General features: G+C 44.6%; 1 protein-coding gene across 6 annotated transcripts in view; it reads left to right on the top strand.

The window, feature by feature from the left end:
• wipf2b (WAS/WASL interacting protein family, member 2b) overlaps positions 1-19,029 on the top strand; it is a 139,356-nt gene that overhangs the window by 86,233 nt on the left and 34,094 nt on the right. For 5 of the 6 annotated variants that reach the window (XM_070553573.1, XM_070553574.1, XM_070553571.1 and 2 more), the window contains one exon: positions 3,859-3,975. The exons of the other annotated variant lie outside the window; for it this stretch is intronic. In XM_070553573.1, coding sequence (XP_070409674.1) covers positions 3,859-3,975 — 117 coding nt within the window. The remainder of the gene's footprint in view (positions 1-3,858; positions 3,976-19,029) is intronic. 6 annotated transcript variants of the gene reach the window in all.

The raw sequence follows: 19,029 nt of genomic DNA, 5'->3' as shown, positions 1-19,029 counted from the left end.
ACCTCTACAATTCCTTCTCCTGGCACTCACAGAGCACAGTCGCTTCTGCTTTGCTCCCTTATCTTTTTTTCCCAAGGCTCTTTTTGTCTTGTCTGCCTACAGAGCGCTTCTCTGCATTTCCTCTGGAAATCACTATTTTTCAGAAATGGATTTAATTAATTGGTCATTCAACGCGATTGATAAGAATTTTTTTCTATGATGAGAACGGAGGAGGGGGCTCCCACTTGCCCTCACGGGACACACGCAGCGGGATATATGCTCGATTCCTGGAAGGAGTGGAATGTCATCTGTATCTCTCAGCTGTCCATTGAGGACGTCGAAGATATGTGGATGTTTGGCCTGATGATAACTGGATTTCTTCTGATTGGAGTGGGAGGATATCTGGTTTTCCGAAAAAATGGGATGACGGGAGCGATTGGAGGGCGACCCGCACCCATGGACGGCACCGTCCGGGGGGAGACCTCACAGACTGGGACGTTACTCGAGGTGAATCGTAAGCTGGACAATGTCTTAGCTGCGTTACCGGTGTTCGTGCGCAAAATGGATGTCATCTCAGAGAGGGTCACCGGACGGTGTGGAGATGTTTAATAACCCGAATTGGCTTCGCTGAAGGACTGGAATGACCAGTTACAGACTGAAGGCAGAGGGAAAATTATCTCTGCCTGACCCAAACACAGTCTTGTTATCCTTATCTGACGCCATGCAGCCTTGAAGCTGCAAATAATCATCCCCCACGAAGGAAGAAATGCAGACAGATGCTGTGGACTCCCCCCCCCCCCGCCTTCAGATTGTGGACTTCACAGCAAGGCCATCAACCTGCAGGAATGTGCTCTGCGCCCCTCCCAAGATCTCTCACCCTCCTGTGGACACAGCTGGCTGAGCGCCGCACATGGCTGCTGGCCTGGAAAGACAGGATCCCAGCCCCCCCAACGGAGTCTCATGTTGTGAATGTTGAAGTTCGTGCTTATATGTTTGAGGTGTTTCTTTCTGCATAGTACAGCTACGCCCTGTCGGGAGTAACTCCGGTATGCTTTTTTTTCCCCTCCACCAACCTATCCTCATGTAATTCCTTTTCATCTATTAAGGTAGCGCGTCTCATGTTGCGAATGACCGCAGTCACCAATTCTTATCATGTCCTGCCCATGTATGTCTGATCTCTGAATTGTGTGTACATGAAACTCAATTTCGTTTCTCTGTATGTCTTGCACATGTGGTAGAAATGACAATAAATGACTTTGATTTTTATAGACTATTCACAAAGCTGAGCACAAACAAATGGTGGCTGGTTGGCATGGGCAGAGAATGAGGGACACAGCTGCTCGTCATCAGGCTCTTTATCAGGTCTGCTCCTCGCAACTGCTCAGTCAGGATCAGGATCTCTCCAGGCCTTCCTCCTCAAAAAAAAAATCCTTTCGGACGCAACAGCACCGATAAAACCCGTCTAGTCTGAGATCTCTCCAGGTGACGACAGGAAGCTGGAATGCTTGTTTGCATCTAAATCTGTTTGTTGGGTCTTAGAAGAGCCGTTGTGTCTGTATCACTCGCAGCGTTGCAGAGAGGCTTTGACTTGAGGTCAAAGGAGAAGATGGTTTCAAAATATCTTTTTCCCGATTTAGCTGAATTGGGAGTCAGCTAGAAACTGAATTCATCAGGAAGTAATTCCTGTTTTATTAAAACACATTGCTTATAAATTTGGCAAATCAGAATTTGACTCGTTTGAGGGCATTACCAAAATATACTTCAGAAGTCCCTCCTTCCATCAGATCCTCAGAGAGTTAACTCTATGTGTGAGCGAGAATGTTTTAGAACACTTGTGTGAAGTTTATTTTATTTATTATAATGTGTATGAGTATAGATGATGATTAAAGCACAGATTATTCAAACATTTAATTCAACATCTTGTTCATTCAACACATTTGATTTTTTCAACCTATAAGTGGTAAAGTCACGTAGGAACTTCAAGGAGGTTGACTTTTATTCATTGTGAGGATGCTGCAGTCTCGTATGAGGCCTTGAGCAAAGATGTTATAGCTGCTTTGGCTAGTAACAAGAATTGGATTTGGAGGCCAGACGGATGGTGTGTTTGTGTCTGCAAATGAAAGTTTACTTTCTGGGCAATTTGTTGGTGAAAACTTGACCACAAGTCCATTACTACTCCATGTCAAATTTTGTTCCATAAAATATTCATTAACTATAAATATCAGCTGGGAAAGAGGGAACTAGACAACACCAATTTAATATATATTATTGAGCCTTTTGTAATTTAGCCTTTTTTTTTCTTATGTTTAGCAGCAGACTAAAGTCATGTTTCACGTTAAACATCGTCAAATAGAATACTCGATGAATCAATGGAGGATTTGATAGATTACTTGAATACTAAAATAATCAATAGCTACAGCTCTAAATAATACTGTGAAGCAATCAAGTCTTATTAAATTTACTTTAGATAAAACATTCATTGGTCTATGATTGTAATTCATCTGTAAATTGAGACAATTGCTGTATAAAACAGAACATGATTTTTTTATTAAGGTATAAAAAAGCTCCAGCTCCCCTGCTCTACTCATGGAATTACATTATCAGGCAACCGGAAGCATTTATTTTTACAACACACTGTAGCCTGCTATTTAAATTTAGTGATACTTGCCTAACTCCACTTGTTGTAGTAGCACCTGGTGTGGGCTTTAGGACAACCATGGTATCCACTGGTCCAGGTTTCACCCCCATGTATTAAAACAGATTTTGTTAATAAAGTGACGGTAAAAAGTAATGCAAGTGTTAGGTTCTGGAATGAGACAAACCATTGTTCATGGTTTATGCCACTTCTATTCCATCTGTTTGCATGCTGGGACAGGTAAGGACAACAGACATGCCACATTCAGTTTAATGATTGAGCACTCTGGATAATCAATGCTACCAAGTGGCTGCAGATTCCACAGCCAGCCACACAAGAGCAGTTGACCAGCACAACTGGCTTTGAATCACGCAACGTAATCTGGAACACACACAGAGAAGGAGGTTTTCGTTCGGGGGGGGGGGGGGGGGGGGGCAGTGGACAGTCACCTTAGCTGCAGTTAGCAGGCTAGCTAGAATTAGCATCTGCAATTTTCTGGACTCAGCCAAAACACCACCGTCTTAGTAGCCTAGTGAACTAGACCAAATTCTTGCTTTGCAAAGAACGGTCTAGGCATGCTCCATAGGAACCTCAGCAGCTCCTACCAGGACTCTGGCTAGCCAATCACAGCTCTCTAGAGGGGTTTCAAACACATAAAGAGCTGTGATTGGTCCATAATGGTGGGCCAATCATAGTGCTCTATCTGCTTAGTGAACAAATCACAGAGCTTTATCCGCTTTGTGGGCCAATCAGGGCACTCTATATGCCTGGTGGGTGGGATGATGCAACAGAGTGAAACAAGAGTATGTCACATTCATTGTCCAGTGGAATGCAGAGATCCTTTGAAAGACAACGGTAGAACCCGCCCCACAACCGAGAGCGGTCAATGGAGCGTTGCCACACTTAATAATACATTTATTTAGTCTGGCTTGCCAGGCTACTGTCTTAGCACACAGACAGGAAAAGTCGTACCATCCTCACTTGAAAGAAGGAAGTTCACAGAGGCTATACTCCTAATTTTTGGATTGGGGTATTTCCACAGCGGACCCCTAGTAGCAGTGGGCTGCCTGTGGAGGTGCCTGATTTTAAATTGGCTCTACTAAATAGGCTTATCGACCAATGTTGATGATGAAAAATGCTAATTATCATTCTGGTTAACTGGCCGACTGATGCATCGGAATCAGCTGTGCTGTCTGTTAGATATCTGCTGGTTATGTGTGCCTAACATGTCATCACCTTTCCAGAATCAGCTGTAGGAGGTGTAGGCGGTGGCGGTGGTGGAGGAGGTTTCGGAAGTGGAGGACCAGTGGCAATGGGGGGGCTTTTCCAAGGAGGTGTGCCTAAATTACGTCCAGTTGGAGGTAAAATTTTCTTATAATTTGCAGTCCTTAAAGTTTCCCACTTATCTAAACTGTCCTGTGTCTTTAGAGATGGTATAAAAGGAAAAGCCTTTAGTTGGAGCATTATGGCGCTTACACATTAGCATCGGCACGGTCGGGGTTTGGTTGGGCTGTGTGGCGTGAGTTCGGTCTCCAACGGGCGTTGTAGTATTCACATATAAACCCGAGGGACTTCTCAGGAATGCGGAAATCCCAGAGCCTGGGGCGGAGTTTAATGCACACGGGAAATTCTGCGGTGTCCTCCATTATAAGGTAAAAATAGGCGGAAATGAGTTGTGTTGCTTTTGGAGACTCTGAACCACATTATTTTGTTAATGTGCTGTGTGTCCTCATAATCTTGTGCCACACACACACACACTGATTTCTCTCTTGAGCAGCTGTCTGCTCACCGGGGTAAGGGATAATTCCTCCATCCTTCCATCCACTCATATGCCTATTCTTGGGCATTTTTTCTTTTAGTTTCTCAAGAAAACCTATTTTTTGGACACTTTACTTTTCAGTTTCTGGTGCTGTGAAGCTTGGAGGATTTTTACAGCTTTTTTAAGCTTTTTTCACTTTTTGAGCATTTGTTATGATGCGTAACTATGGCAACAAGCTGGTTTACAATCGGGAGCAGCTGATTAAAATTGGAATGGCTGAAATAATACCTCAACTGAAGCCACAAATCTCAAATGAGCTAAAAAGCGAGAAGCGTGGGTGCAGAGCGGGCACAAAACGGAGACAGAGAAAGAGGAAATTCAAACCATCTCTTCCATCGATCATAATGGGCAATGTGAGATCACTGGCCAACAAGATGGAGGAACTCCAAGCCCTTTCAAGGACTCAGCCAGAATTTCGGCAGTTTCGGAACCGCTGGAGGAGATGATGCAAAGAAGAATTCTCCAGAGAATCAAGAAAAATATGGACAACCCTGAGCATTCTCTTCACAAGACTGTCCGACAACGGAAGAGTGTCTTCAGTCAGAGGCTTCTTCGGTTTGGCTGCAACACTGACCGCTACTGGAGATCCTTCCTGCCATCAGCCATTGTAATATACAATAACTCTTTGATGACTTGATTATTATTATTATTCTGAGCTACTACAGCAATTAATTTCCCTCTGGGATTAATAAAGTATTTTTGAATTGAATTGAATTGAATTGAATTGAATGTGCTGTGTTTTGGAACTGCGCTGCTCTGGGCGGCTGCATGTTGGAGTAGCTCTGTTGACTATATGTAAGTTTTGCCTTTTCTTGGACATTTTTTCTTCTGGTTTCTCAGGAGGAATGGTATTTTTTTGGACATTTTACTTTTCTGTTTCTGGTGCTGTGAAGCTTGGAGTATTTGTACTGCTATTTTTTCACTTTTTGAGCATTTGTTATGATGCGTAACCATGGCAACAAGCTGGTTTACAGTTGGGAGCAGCTGATTAACATTGGGAAGGCTGAAATAATACCTTAACTGAAGCCATAAATTTCAAATGAACTAAAACACAAGAATCGTGGGTGCAGAGCGGGAGCAAAACTGAGACAGAGAAAGGAAATTCAAACCATCTCTTCCATCGATCATAATGGGCAATGTGAGATCACTGGCCAACAAGATGGATGAACTCCAAGCCCTTTCAAGGACTCCGCCAGTTTCGGCAGTGCAGTGTTATGTGTTTCAGTGAGACGTGGCTGCAGGACCATATCCCCGATTCCAGCGTCTCTCTGCCAGGGTTCCTGACTGTATAAGCAGATAGAGATCTGAAGAGGAGCGGGAAAAGAAAAGGAGGTGGAGTGGCAGTGCTTGTCAACAAGAGATGGTGCCATCCAGGTCATGTTTCAGTGAAATGTCGTCTCTGCAGCCCAGATGTTGAACTCTTGGCAGTAAGTTGTCACCCATATTATTTGCCAAGAGAGTTCACCAGTGTTGTCTTGGCAACCGTTTATATTCCACCTTCAGCCATTGCTGAAAATGCATGTGATGCCATCAGATCTGTTGTCGCGAAGTACAAACCCAGCACCCCAATGCATTTGTGGCTATATCTGGTGATTTTAGTCATGCCTCGTTCTCTGCTACACTTCCAACATTTCAACAGTTTGTCAGCTGCTCCACCAGAGAAAACAAGACATTGGATTTGTGTTATGCAAATGTAAAGAATGCATACATGTCCAAAACTAGACCTCCTCTGGGACAATCAGATCACAATTTTGTTTTTCTCTGCTCAGAATACAAACCACTTGTTCAGAGGCAACCTGTGACAAGAAGAGCTGTGAGACAATGGTCACAGGATGCTGAAGAAGCCCTGCAGAGTTGTTTTGAGACCACAGATTGGATGACTCTGCCAAGGATATGAAGAGGACATCAATGCCATGACTGGATGTGTCACTGACTATATAAACTTCTGTGTGGACAATATATTAACCACCAGAACAGTGAGATGCTTCGCTAATAACAAACCCTGGATCACCAGTGAACTGAAGAATCTGCTAAATGAGAAAAAAAAGAGCCTTCAAGGAGGGAGACAGGGAATTATTGAGGAGTATACAGAAGCAACTGAAGATCAAGATCAGAGACAAGCAAGGAGGCATACAGGAAGAAGCTGGAGAACAAACTACAGAGGAACAATATCAGAGATGTCTGGTCAGGGATGAAGAAGATCACAGGCTTCAAGCAGAGGAAGGATTGCACAGATGGCAGCCCGAACACAGCCAATGAACTGAACAAGTTCTTCAATAGGTTCAGTTCAGGAACAAACCCAGCATCCTCCTCGCCTGTCCCCAGCCAATCAGACATCCCATCCTCCTCTGATCCAACATTTTCCTGTCACACGCCAGCTCTTTTGTCCTCTAATGCAGTCATGGACTCTTCTGGTTCTATAAATCTGTCTTCAACCAAGTCAGGAGATGCTGCTGCCCCATTTACCTCCCCCTCCCACCTATCTGTCTCTAGAAGTCAGGTGAAGAGGCAGCTGGAGAGACTGAACAGGAACAAGGCTGCAGGTCCAGATGGTGTCAGCCCCAGAGTACTGAAGGCCTGTGCAGAGCAGCTCTGTGGGATTCTGCAGCACCTCTTCAACCTCAGCCTGGCCCAGGAGAAGGTTCCAGTCCTGTGGAAGACATCCTGCCTTGTTCCAGTTCCAAAGAAAACTCGCCCATCAGTCAATGACGACTACAGACCGGTTGCCCTGACATCCCACATCATGAAGGTCCTGGAGAGACTCCTGTTGGTCCATCTGAATAAGCAAACTAGAACATATCAGGACCCGCTGCAGTTTGCTTATCGCCATGGAGTTGGAGTTGAAGATGCCATCATCCAGCTGCTTCAACCAACCCACTGTCATGTGGACAAAGCAGGCAGCACTGTGAGGGTCATGTTCTTTGATTTCTCCAGTGCATTTAACACAATCCAGCCTGATGTTCTTTGCCAGTAACTCCAGAAGACACAGGTGGGGGCCCCAACTATCGCCTGGATTAAAGACTACCTGACAAACAGACCACAGTTTGTGAGGCTGAAGAACTGCACATCAAACCAGGCGATCAGTAACATTGGAGCACCACAGGGGACTGTACTCTCACCATTCCTTTTCACCCTGTACACCTCAGACTTCCAGTACAAATCAGAGACCTGTCATCTACAGAAACACTCAGATGACTCTGCAGTTGTCGGGTGTATCAGAGATGGACAGGAAGCTGAGTACAGAGAGCTGGTGGAGCGCTTTGTGGCATGGTGTGGAAACAATCATCTGACCTTGAACGTGAACAAAACAAAGGAGATGATTTTAGACTTCAGAAGAAACAGGGTGGAGTCAAACACCGTTTCCATCATGGGAGAAGAAGTGGAAGTGGTTGAGGAATACAAACACCTTGGAGTTCACCTGGACAACAGACCGGACTGGAGAAAGAACAGTGAAGCCGTTTACAAGAAGGGACACAGCAGACTGCACTTCTTGAGGACGCTTAGGTCCTTCAGTGTCTGTAGCAAGATGCTGCAGATCTTCTACAAGTCTGTTGTTGAGAGTGTAATCTCTTCAGCCATCGTCTGTTGGGGTAGCAGCATCAGAAGCAGGGACCTGAAAAGGCTCAACAGCCTAATAACAAAGGCTGGTTCTGTTCTGGGGACGACTGTGGAACCACTGGAGGAGATAATGCAAAGAAGGATTCTCCAGAGAATCAAGAACATGATGGACAACCCTGAGCATTCTCTTCACAAGACTGTCCGACAGCAGAAGAGTGTCTTCAGTCAGAGGCTTCTTCAGTTTGGCTGCAACACTGACCGCTACTGGAGATCCTTCCTGCCAACAGCCATTGTACAATAACTCTTTGATGACTTGATTTTTATTATTATTATTATTCTGAGCTACTACAGCAATCAATTTCCCTCTGGGATTAATAAAGTATTTTTTAATTGAATTGAATGGAATGTGGAGAGTTTGGGTGTCATCCTTGACAGCACTCTGTCCTTCTAAGCCTACATTATCACCCTCAGTATTGTTAGATCTTTCTGCAGCTTTTGACACTGTTGATCACAGCACCCCAAAGCCCCAGTGTGTAATATTTTTTACCTGTTTACTATAAATCCTGTGTTTCCAGTTCACAGACTTGTCCTTTTTTACTATTATTTCTCACCAACATCAATTCTAAATATTCCTCTCAGCTTGAAATTTTACATTTTTATACAAGGTGGGCCATTTCTAGCGATACACCTTAATAAAATGAGAATGCAGGGGTGGACATTAACTTCAAAACCAACCGGCCAGCTGGGCCGGTAACTCTGAAAATTTACCGGCCCCGCCAAGAATCTACCGGCCCCGCTGGTCAGCTGCCAAAACGAGTCAAAATAACAACTGAACCATTTTAAATGTAATAAACCTTTATTTTGTACACATTCACAAACATAATAACGTATTCAAGTTTGAATTTGTTTGTTCCCTCAACAAAACACAATTTTGTCGTCGCATACTTCCGGCATACAACGCAGTACATCACCAACTCCGCTTTGCTGTATTCGAGCCATTGACTGTGTTCGAGATGAGCCAGTTCTGTGCAGATTAGACCAGCAGTGATTGGCGAGCAGTGCATGCCGGTTAGATTTGTGTCCGAATTGACGCCGACTTGCTCTGACGTCATGCATACGTAGGCAACGATAACCTCGTGAGATCAAGGCGGACGCAGATTTTGGAGCAAGGCGCTGCAGTTGCTCTCCCTCGGCTGCAAAACCTAGAGGATGACGGGAAACGCCTGGCTCTCACCTGATCTAAGATCTGATTGGTTCATATTTTGATCCAAACATCCGGTGGTAGAACATGAAATGTTAGTTGGTCACATGTATTCTGTAAATCATGTTACGTTGATGATAACAACAATATAGACCATAAAGAGAAATGTGTTTTGTTTTCTTTTGTCACGTTTCCTATGAGCACACTCAACCTACAGCTGATAACCTTTACTTATTATTACAGTCATGTTTTCATATACAATATTTGATATCCACAAGCACGTAAGGATGTGTTTCAGCTGCTAACAGGCACCAGAATTAAAATTGAAAATTGAACAAGTTTGAATGCTAACACGATATCTACAGCCATCGTCACCCACGAGCTACACATGTAGAGAAATACAAGAGATTCAACTGGCAGAAACAACTGGTTCACACCATAGTCTCTCTCCTCTCCTCTCCTCTCCTCAGTCACTCACACACACACACACACACACACACACACACACACACACACACACACACACACACACACACACACACACACACACACACACACACACACACACACACACACACACACACACGTAGAGGAAAAGAGCTGAGGAAATTGAGGACACCAGGTAGTTAAAAGAAAAACCACAGCGGAGCCGAGGTGCGCCTCGAATGGGGCGCGTCTGATCTGAACTGAGGAGCGGCCGGACTTCGTGAGCGATTCGCTTCGGGCACTTTCGCGGCCGGTGTGGCCCCGGCGAAACGCCGGCTTTCAGCCACTCCCCCTGCTGCTTCCGTCTGCTCTAGTCTGTTTTCCAGGCGAGGCGCTGCTCAACTCGAACACGGCCATTCTCTGCGCCTCCCGTCTTCTTTAAACCGCCAAGAATCGTTCCACCTACGCACACGCTTCTCTGCTTCATACCATTTCGAACTGTCTCGCTTCTCCTCACCAGTTTTAAAGCGTTTTGCCGGAGATTTCATCAAGAAATCCCATCCCTGTGGTGGCGCGATCTTCCTGCGTGCTGTGTGTTTCTAGCGTGGTTCCACTTCGTCTTTAATAGTGAACTTATAGTTCACGTGACTATAACTAATCGTGCAGTACGTGCACGAATCGTACAAGTGCAGTACGTGGCTAGAGGCGCGCAGGTTCACGCGCGTGAAACGAAAACGGCAGCTTCCTACAGGGCGGGGCCATGATGCAGGTGAAAGCCGGTGTGTAAATGACAAATAAAGCTTGGGCGCCACCCGGGCGGTAAGTCGTCATGTATTTACCGCCCGACGAGAAAATTTAGCGCCATTGGCGCTCGGGCGCTTTAATGGTCCACCCCTGGAATGGTTGGTGATATTAACGTCCTCTTTGTGGCACATTTGTATATGTAAGGGGAAACCTTTCAAAATGGGTTGTGACCATGGTGGCCATTTTGAAGTCGGCCATCTTGAATCCAACGTCTGTTTTTTCAATAGGAAGAGGGTCATGTGACACATCACACTTATTGTTAAATTCACAAGAAAAACAATGTTGTGCCTGGTTTGAATGTAACTTTATTCTTTACAGAGTTATTTATTTCTGACCACTTCTAAAATGTGTTCAATGTGATGCCCATTGTGTTGGATTGTCAATGCAACCCTCTTCTCCCACTCTTCACACACTGATAGCAACACCACAGGAGAAATGCCAGCACAGGCTTCCAGTATCTGTAGTTTCAGGTGTTGCACATCTCATATCTTCACACCATAGACAATTGCCTTCAGACAACCCCAAAGATAAAATTCTAAGGGGTCAGATTGGGAGACCTTGGGGGCAGTTCAACTGGCCCACGACAACCAATCCACTTTCCAGGAAACTGTTCATCTAGGAATTCCCTTGTCCTGACACCCATAATGTGGTTGTGCACCATCTTGCTGGAAAAACTCAGGGAACGTGCCACCTTCAGTGCATAAAGACGGAAACACATCATCATGTAGCCAATTCAAATATCCAGTGGCCTTGATGTTTCCATTGATGAAGAATAGCATCACCATCTTTGTACCCCATACACCATACCATCACAGTTTTTGTTTCAGCAGTCTTGGACTCAGACAGTTTCAGCAGTCAGCAACTTTCTTCATCAGCACGCACACAACATGCACACACACAGACGTGTATAGAATTTACACAGACACAAAGTCACGCACTCAATCATAAATAACCATTTCATCGTACAACCATAAGCACTTTTGGGTCTGTCCATTTATTATTATTATTATTATTATTATTATCATTATTATTTGTAAACAATGGATTCATTTATGCATCTATCTCAGGAGTGGGGAACCCTGGTTCTCGAGGGCCGGTATCCTGCATGTCTTTGCGCCAACACTTCTGATTCAGTGGTTGAATCACCTGTGCAGCAGCTCATCAAGCTCTGCAGAAGCCTGATAATCTGATACTGCTAATTGAAATCAGGTGTGTTGAAGCAGGGTTGAAACTAAAATATGCTGGATAGTGGCCCTCGATGGACAAGGGTTCCCCACCCCGGATCTATCTGCTTATTATATCTCATCCACAAGACTGCGACATATAGCTAACACACAACTATGGGTGCCGTAAAGTTTGTCTCATGGAACGTACATGGAGCTGGCTCCACAGAGAAGAGGTTAAAGGTTTTTGACCAGCTTTAAAGACTGCAGGCAGATGTTGTCTTACTGCAAGAGGGTCAACCCAAAATTCTACTATCTCCGCTCCGGCACGAACTCCGCAGCAAAAACGGTCCCGTTGTATTCTATCAGAGCTGTTCCACTACTGCGGCCGTGTGGCGCAGTGCGGCGGCCGTGTGGCGCAGTGCGCCGCCCACCGTTCCGCCATCCTGCAAAAATAGGATCGATTCTATTTTCGCCGGACGCCGGAGCACCTCCGCAGTCAATGGACAGAAATCACAACCGCCCAACAGGAAAGGGAGCAAGCACAACTTCCGTTATTTCACAATAAATCGATAAACAAAAAGCGTTTTTTGTTTCATATGCACAGGTTTAACAACTTTTAACAACTATCAATGGCGGCTGAACTTTAAATGCACAAAAATAAGCCATAAATACAGTTTCCACTATCAAAGTAGTCACACTTTGTTGATCCAAACACTGCTGATCTCTCAACACAAATGATGGGCAGATTAAACAGTTCATGTCGATGCTTCTCCCACACAACGGGTGTTTGGATCTAACTTCTGCGTTTATTGCTCGGACTGTATCGCAAGAACTCGAAAATCCCGCGCATGCCTGTTTGCCCACCTCAGGTCTCCGCACTAGAGCGGAGCCGTTGTAGAGCGGGTACCAGTAAAAATTGAGTTCGGAAGCGAGAGGCGGCAGGGGCGGAGATAGTGGAATTTTGGGGTCATAGACCAGCCACAGCTGCAGGTGAACTTAAAACACCTGAGTTTCCCAGCATGTTCTCTGCCTGCTATAATAAAAAAAAGGCTAAGTTCACACTGCAGGCAAAAGTGCATTAAATCTGCTTTTTTCCCCACATGCGAGCCACATCTGATTTTTCATGACAGTCTTAACGCACAGATCTGATTTTTTTAAATGTGATCTGTGTCACTTGAACATGTAGTACTGATTCCAACACACATCTGATGTTTTTGAAAGCGACTGCAGTCTGAACGGTCAAATCAAATCAAAGCTTTATTTATAAAGCGCCTTCCGCAACCCTGTCAGGAAGCCCAAGGCTCTGAACATCGTACAGTACAAAGTTAAATAAAGTGAATAAATCAGAAAATAAAAGCAATTCAAATGACAGATTACAAATTACAAAAAAGGTGAAACATTCTAGTAGAAGACAAATGTGTAAAACAAGGGATAGAGTGAACCAATGAAAACTGCGAGATAAAATCAACATAAAAGAGGGCCAAAATCAAACATGTTCAGGAAACGCGAAGCGGAGGAGGTGGGTTTTTAGGCGACTCTTGAAGACTGGCAGAGATGGTGACAGCCTAACTGAGGGTGGCAGCTGGTTCCATAGTGACGGTGCTAGTACTGAGAAAGCCCGGTCCCCGCGAGTACGACACCTAGAACGAGGGACAACGAGCAGGCCTTGGTCAGAGGAGCGCAGAGCGCGTGATGGGGAATGTCTGTCCAGGAGCGTGGCCAGATATGGGGGAGCACCACCCTGGAAGAAATTAAAAACAAAGACGAGGAGTCTGAAGTGTGAACGATAGCAAACCGGAAGCCAGTGCAGGGAGGCCAGAACCGGACTGATGTGGTCCCGTTTCCTGGTCCCAGTCAGGAACCTGGCTGAGCTGTTCTGCACAACCTGTAGGCGACACAGTGATGACTGACACAACCCTGCATATAGAGAGCTGCAGTAATCTAGCCTAGAAATTACAAAAGCATGCAGTACCCGCTCCAGGTGGGCTCTTGACAGCATGGGCTTGATTTTTGCAAGGCGTCTCAGGTGAAAGAAACTGGACCAGATCACAGAGTTGATGTGAGCATCAAATTTAAGTCCAGCATCAAGTTTCACCCCCAAACTGGTCACAACTGGTTTTGAGTAGGGAGAAAGAGGCCCAAGATCAACATGATGATCCACATTCCTGCTATTGGGGTGAAAAACAATCAGCTCTATCTTTCCCTCATTCAGATGCAGAACGTTGGCCATTAGCCAAGACGTCACCTCGTTAACACAGGACACAAAGGACTGGATAGAGAGACCTTTCTCCTGACACAATGGAGAGTAAATCTGATCGTCAGCATAGAGATGGAATGATAGGCCATGTTTACGAAAGATTGACCCCCAGAGGAAGCAGATAAATGGCAAACAAAAGAGGACCAATGATCGATCCCTGCGGGACCCCCCCAGCGGAGCCCCTCCTAAGAAGAAAAAACATCACCCAGTTTAACACAGAATGTCATGTTGTGGAGATATGATCTAAAACAATCCAGAGCTGACCCTTTGATCCCAACCCATCGTTCCAAGCGATCGAGTAGAATCGCGTGGTCAACTGTGTCGAAGGCTGCTGTCAGGTCTAACAACAGAAGCACCACAGATGTACCCTGATCTAGTGATAGATAGATGTCATTTAGGACCCTCAGTAGAGCAGACTGTGCTATGGCCAGACCTGAACCCTGATTGAAAAACCTCAAACAGATCAGAGTCAGCTAAATGTGAGACCAGCTGCTGATAAACGACTTTCTCAAGCAGTTTTGATGTAAAAGGCAGGGTAGAGATAGGCCTGTAATTTTCAATCACAGAGACATCAGCACCAGGTTTCTTCAGGGTCGGCCGGATAACTGCTGCTTTCAAAGCAGCTGGGACCACACCTGTGCTGAGGCTCCCATTGATAATCTGACCAAGTGAAGGGCCAAGGCACGGAAAGGCAGCCTTCCAGAGACGAGGCGGCAGAACGTCAAGTGGAGAGCCAGATGGCTTCTGCCTCGCAACTAGCTTACTCAGCTCAGAGTATGAAACAGTATTGAGGGAGCTCAGGGTGGGTGGTGATAGAGGAACTGGAACAGGGTCAACAGAGTTACCAGAAATAGCTGCTCTAATGCCTGATACTTTATGAACAAAGAATCCGTGAAAAGCTTCAGAGTTTCCAGCAGCTGTAGGAGACATGGAGCTAGGCTCCTGATACACCAGAACAGAGTTCAGTGTTTTGTAGAGAGTCCTGGGATTATTGGAGTTTGTTTCAATGATGTCTGCAAAATAGGCCATTCTGGCAGCCCTCACAGCTTCCTGATAAGCAACCAGAGATGCTCTGAACAACTCACGCAGACCTGTAGGCCATCCTTTTTCCACTTTCTCATAGAGGCCCTACACGCCCGCCTACAAGCCCGTGCGACATCAGAGAGCCAAGGCTCCCTCCTAGGCCGAGACTTGCAAAGTTTGAGAGGGGCAACCACGTCCAGGACCTGATTACAAAGTAAATCAAAGTGTTGTGAATAGTGTTCAGTGTTAGATGGATCAGGGTTAAAGGTCTCTAACCTTAAAGACATACAGTCTGTAATGTTAGAGACGCATACGGTCATATGGTCACGTCGCATTAAATCAGTCTCCTACATCACAGAGTCAGCAGAGGTGAGCGTTGTGTGTGGATGTTCCTGAAGAGAAGCGCTGACAGAAGGGTTCAGGAGTCTGTCTGGACTTCCTGTTTTAGGTTTAGGAATTAAAATACAATAGAGAATGAGAACAGGAGCTGGAGGTGCTGCTGGAGCGAAGCGTCTCACCGATCTCCAAGAAGAAGAAGAAAAAAATCTTTTCTATAGCGCCTCTCAAGATAAAAATCACGAGGCGCTTCACAAAAACAAAAAATGTAAAATATAAAAATAATTTAGAAAATGGTTAAAAATATATTTTAAATGAGCAAAAAATAGATAATTGTGATTAAAAAATGTAAAGAAAGCGAGAGAGTGAATAGGAACGAGAGAAATCAGTGGATCCTGAGGAAGGTGGAATAGGTGGGGAGAGCAGAACAAGGAGAGGGTGATGAAGGTCATACAAAAGCCAGCTTGAACAGGTGAGTTTTCAGCTGCTTTTTAAAGGAGACCACTGAGTCCACTGATCTCAGGCTATGGGGCAGAGGTCCAGAGTCTGTGGGCCACGGCAGCAAATGATCTGTCACCTTTGACCTTTAGCCTGGTGCTGCACAACCAGTAGGCTTTGGTCACTGTACCACAGGGACCTGCTGGGGGTGTAGGGACTGAGAAGATCACCAATGTATGATGGTGCTTGTCCATATAAGGCCCTAAAGACCAGAAACCAGGGAGGGGGATTCTCCGTGAATGAATTAATACCGGAACTTTTTCGGTGAATACTAATTCAGGGAAACTGTGGGAACAAGGAGTAAAATAGTTTACAGTTTTTAAAACAGTTTCAATCCAAAACAGACAAATTAACCGGTGTGAAAGTTTATCCTCAGGATCAGGATGACGTCACAACTCCACTCCTGGTTTCTCCACTTGGTGTGACCCATTGTCTTCTGCACATGCAGATTGCTTTGGTGCCGTGTAGCGTTCACACTGGAGAGAGTTTGATGTCGCATTTCAATCATAGTGTGAACAGCCACACACAAAAAAAAAAATCAGATTTACTTTAAAATTGGAATTGAACATCAAGGCCTGTCGTGTGAACGTAGCCAAAGACTTGTAGCTATTTTAATACACAAAAACATCAATTTCACAGTATTGGAAACAGTTTCAGATCCAGAGGGTAGATTTATAGTGTTAAAAATATTTATATTCAATGCTACACATGCTATTGGACAGACTTAATGTGTATATGGTAACAACCGATAATCAATTTGGCTTCAAACGTAGACTTAGTACTGATTATTGTATTTATGCATTGAAGGAAGTTGTAGGCAACAATAACATCTGTCTTTATGTGCTTTTTAGATGCATAAAAAGCTTTTGACAGAGTTAGTCATCATAAGCTGTTTGCTAAATTACAAAGTAGGGGAGTACCTGCATATCTGATTAGAATACTACATTGCTGGTACTCTCATCAGTCAATGCAGGTCAAGTGGGCCACTGAGGTCTCTGAATCTTTCTCTGTCTCTAATGGAGTTAGACAGGGTTGGATCTTATCTCCTGCTCTTTTTAACTTGTATCTTTGTGGCAATACGAGTGAGGTATAGATATGGCTTGCTCCAAACATGCTGTAACCTTTTACTTTGTTAAGGGAGCAGCCAACAGTTGTCAACAACGCCACCTTGGGAATTTCACCTAAGGAAGTATCAGAAAGCACATAGGTTCATTCCACTAAATGAGGCATGATATGTGGTTCCAAAAGTTGCAATTGATTTATTTTTAAAGAAATAAAATAATGTATATTGTTAAAACTGGCTTTGATTAAAAACGGGACAAGAGACACACAGGGAATGACTTGCAGGACTGAGACTGGCTGTAGGAAGGAATCACACACGGGGTGATGAATCCCAAAAAGAAACAAATGAAATATAATAACGTCACCCCAGGCTATAGTGACATTCACGCCAACGTGAGGGAACCCGCACCAGCACACGCACAAACAGGACCACCCCCACCTGGGCCACCACCTCTTGTCCCAGCCTGCACAAAAGAAAAGGGGAATTACAAACTAACAATCATTTAAAATCACATAATTAAAACACAGTTGTTGTCCCCTATGGACTCCCACGCTGATGAATGGGAAAGCCTCAGACACTACGCTGAGGTCCGTGCAGAGCCCGCAGGAGGGGGGAGAAACTGGAAACTTATCAAAGAAAATAACTAAAACGAAACAGCGGGGCCACCCGCTAGACCACAGAGCACAATCTAAGAGAAAACAGGGAAAAGGTACAAGTCAACAACTTATATTTTTGACAAAGTCTGGAGAAGGTGAGGCCCATACCTACCGGTCTGCCCGCTAGGGTTGTCACGATACTAAAATTTCAAACTCTATTCGATACTGGGAAAAAAAACTCGATACTCGATTTCGATACTATTTACAAACACCTATTTGTTGAAGTTTATTAAAAAAATAACATTCCTCAGTTTATATTGCAAAAATTAAATGTTAAGAATTAAGTGTATTAAGTGCTTAAACCTTTCAAGTATCAGCATTTTTAAAACGTACATACAAAAACTGGCGAAAGTTAACACTTTAAATCGTGAATTGTCTCACTATATGTACACTATTTGCAGAGTGATGTTTTGCTGCTCAAACTCTGTTTAAGGTGCATTTTTGTCATAAGATGTAATGCCATATGTTTTGTTCTGTACTTTTGAACAACTCTGTTGGTCAATATAGGGAGAAAACGAATTTCTCCACAGTAGGACAAAGGTACATCTACCGGTAATCTTAATAAAAACACTGGCGCACGGCAGCGACGTCATTAAAAGCGCTGGTTAGATTAGCTGCGGCTAGTCTGTTCACGCCTAGAAATCCCAGACCCGCTCCAAACGAACAGGGGAATCACGTTAATGATTCCTAACAAAACCTTTCGACATGAAGATGTTTTGGTGCAGATAATGTCTTATTTCGAGGCTGCACCATGGGTGCCCGTCCGCACCCGTTATATGGATATACACTGATGGCGATTCGCCGATGGATCTAAATACCCCGGGGAATCCAAGTAGCACCAAAGTTGTCAGCGTGAGTAAACAAACGTACTGCATGCTAGAAATTAAGTCCGGGTTGCATTAAACGGGAGTTTTCCTTTAAGCACATAAGCGTGAATATACAACTACGTGTCGGACTTGGTATGCTAATTAAGTTGGGCTGTGAAGCGCCTCCCAAATTCGCTGTTTATGTTTTTGTTTATTTATTTGGCAGACAAAACTTGGATCGGAGACAACTCGCATGGGAAATTGTAATGTAGCCATGCGGCGTCTTCTTCTTCTGTTTGTCTGGGAGGCGGAGGCTGCTTTACGGCATCTGGCTGTCATGCGTGTCTGTGTACTTGAAGAAGGCTGTGTATAATAGTCCATAATATCGATACCACAGGGATGGAATATCTAATTTAGATACCACTTTTAGCATCGATTTATATCTAGGTATCGACTTTTTTGACAACACTACTGGCCGCTTGTATCATCTAGGCCGCAAGGAAGTTTCCCCGCCCGGCAACGCACTGATGTTCAACACCTGTCCGAGTTTTAACACAGAGCTCGAGTTGGATTAGTTCAACTCACATGCTGTCCCCTGCAGGAGCTACATACCTCTTCTCCAATGCTCAGTTCACTCTGGGATGAGCGGTAGCGTAACACCCAGTACCAAATAAACAAATGCCCAAGCTGTTGAGTGCACAATACAGTTTGAGTACGAATCTCCTTAAAACTAATTGATTAGCCAGTAGAGTACATACCACCAAAGCCAAGCCGATCACCTACTGAGGCGCAGTTTGAATAC

The sequence above is a fragment of the Nothobranchius furzeri genome, chromosome 7 (genome assembly GCF_043380555.1).
Source record: "Nothobranchius furzeri strain GRZ-AD chromosome 7, NfurGRZ-RIMD1, whole genome shotgun sequence".
Classification (NCBI taxonomy): Eukaryota; Metazoa; Chordata; class Actinopteri; order Cyprinodontiformes; family Nothobranchiidae; genus Nothobranchius; species Nothobranchius furzeri.
Note: the sequence above shows the minus strand (reverse complement) of the source record. Positions and strands in the feature narration are given on the sequence as shown.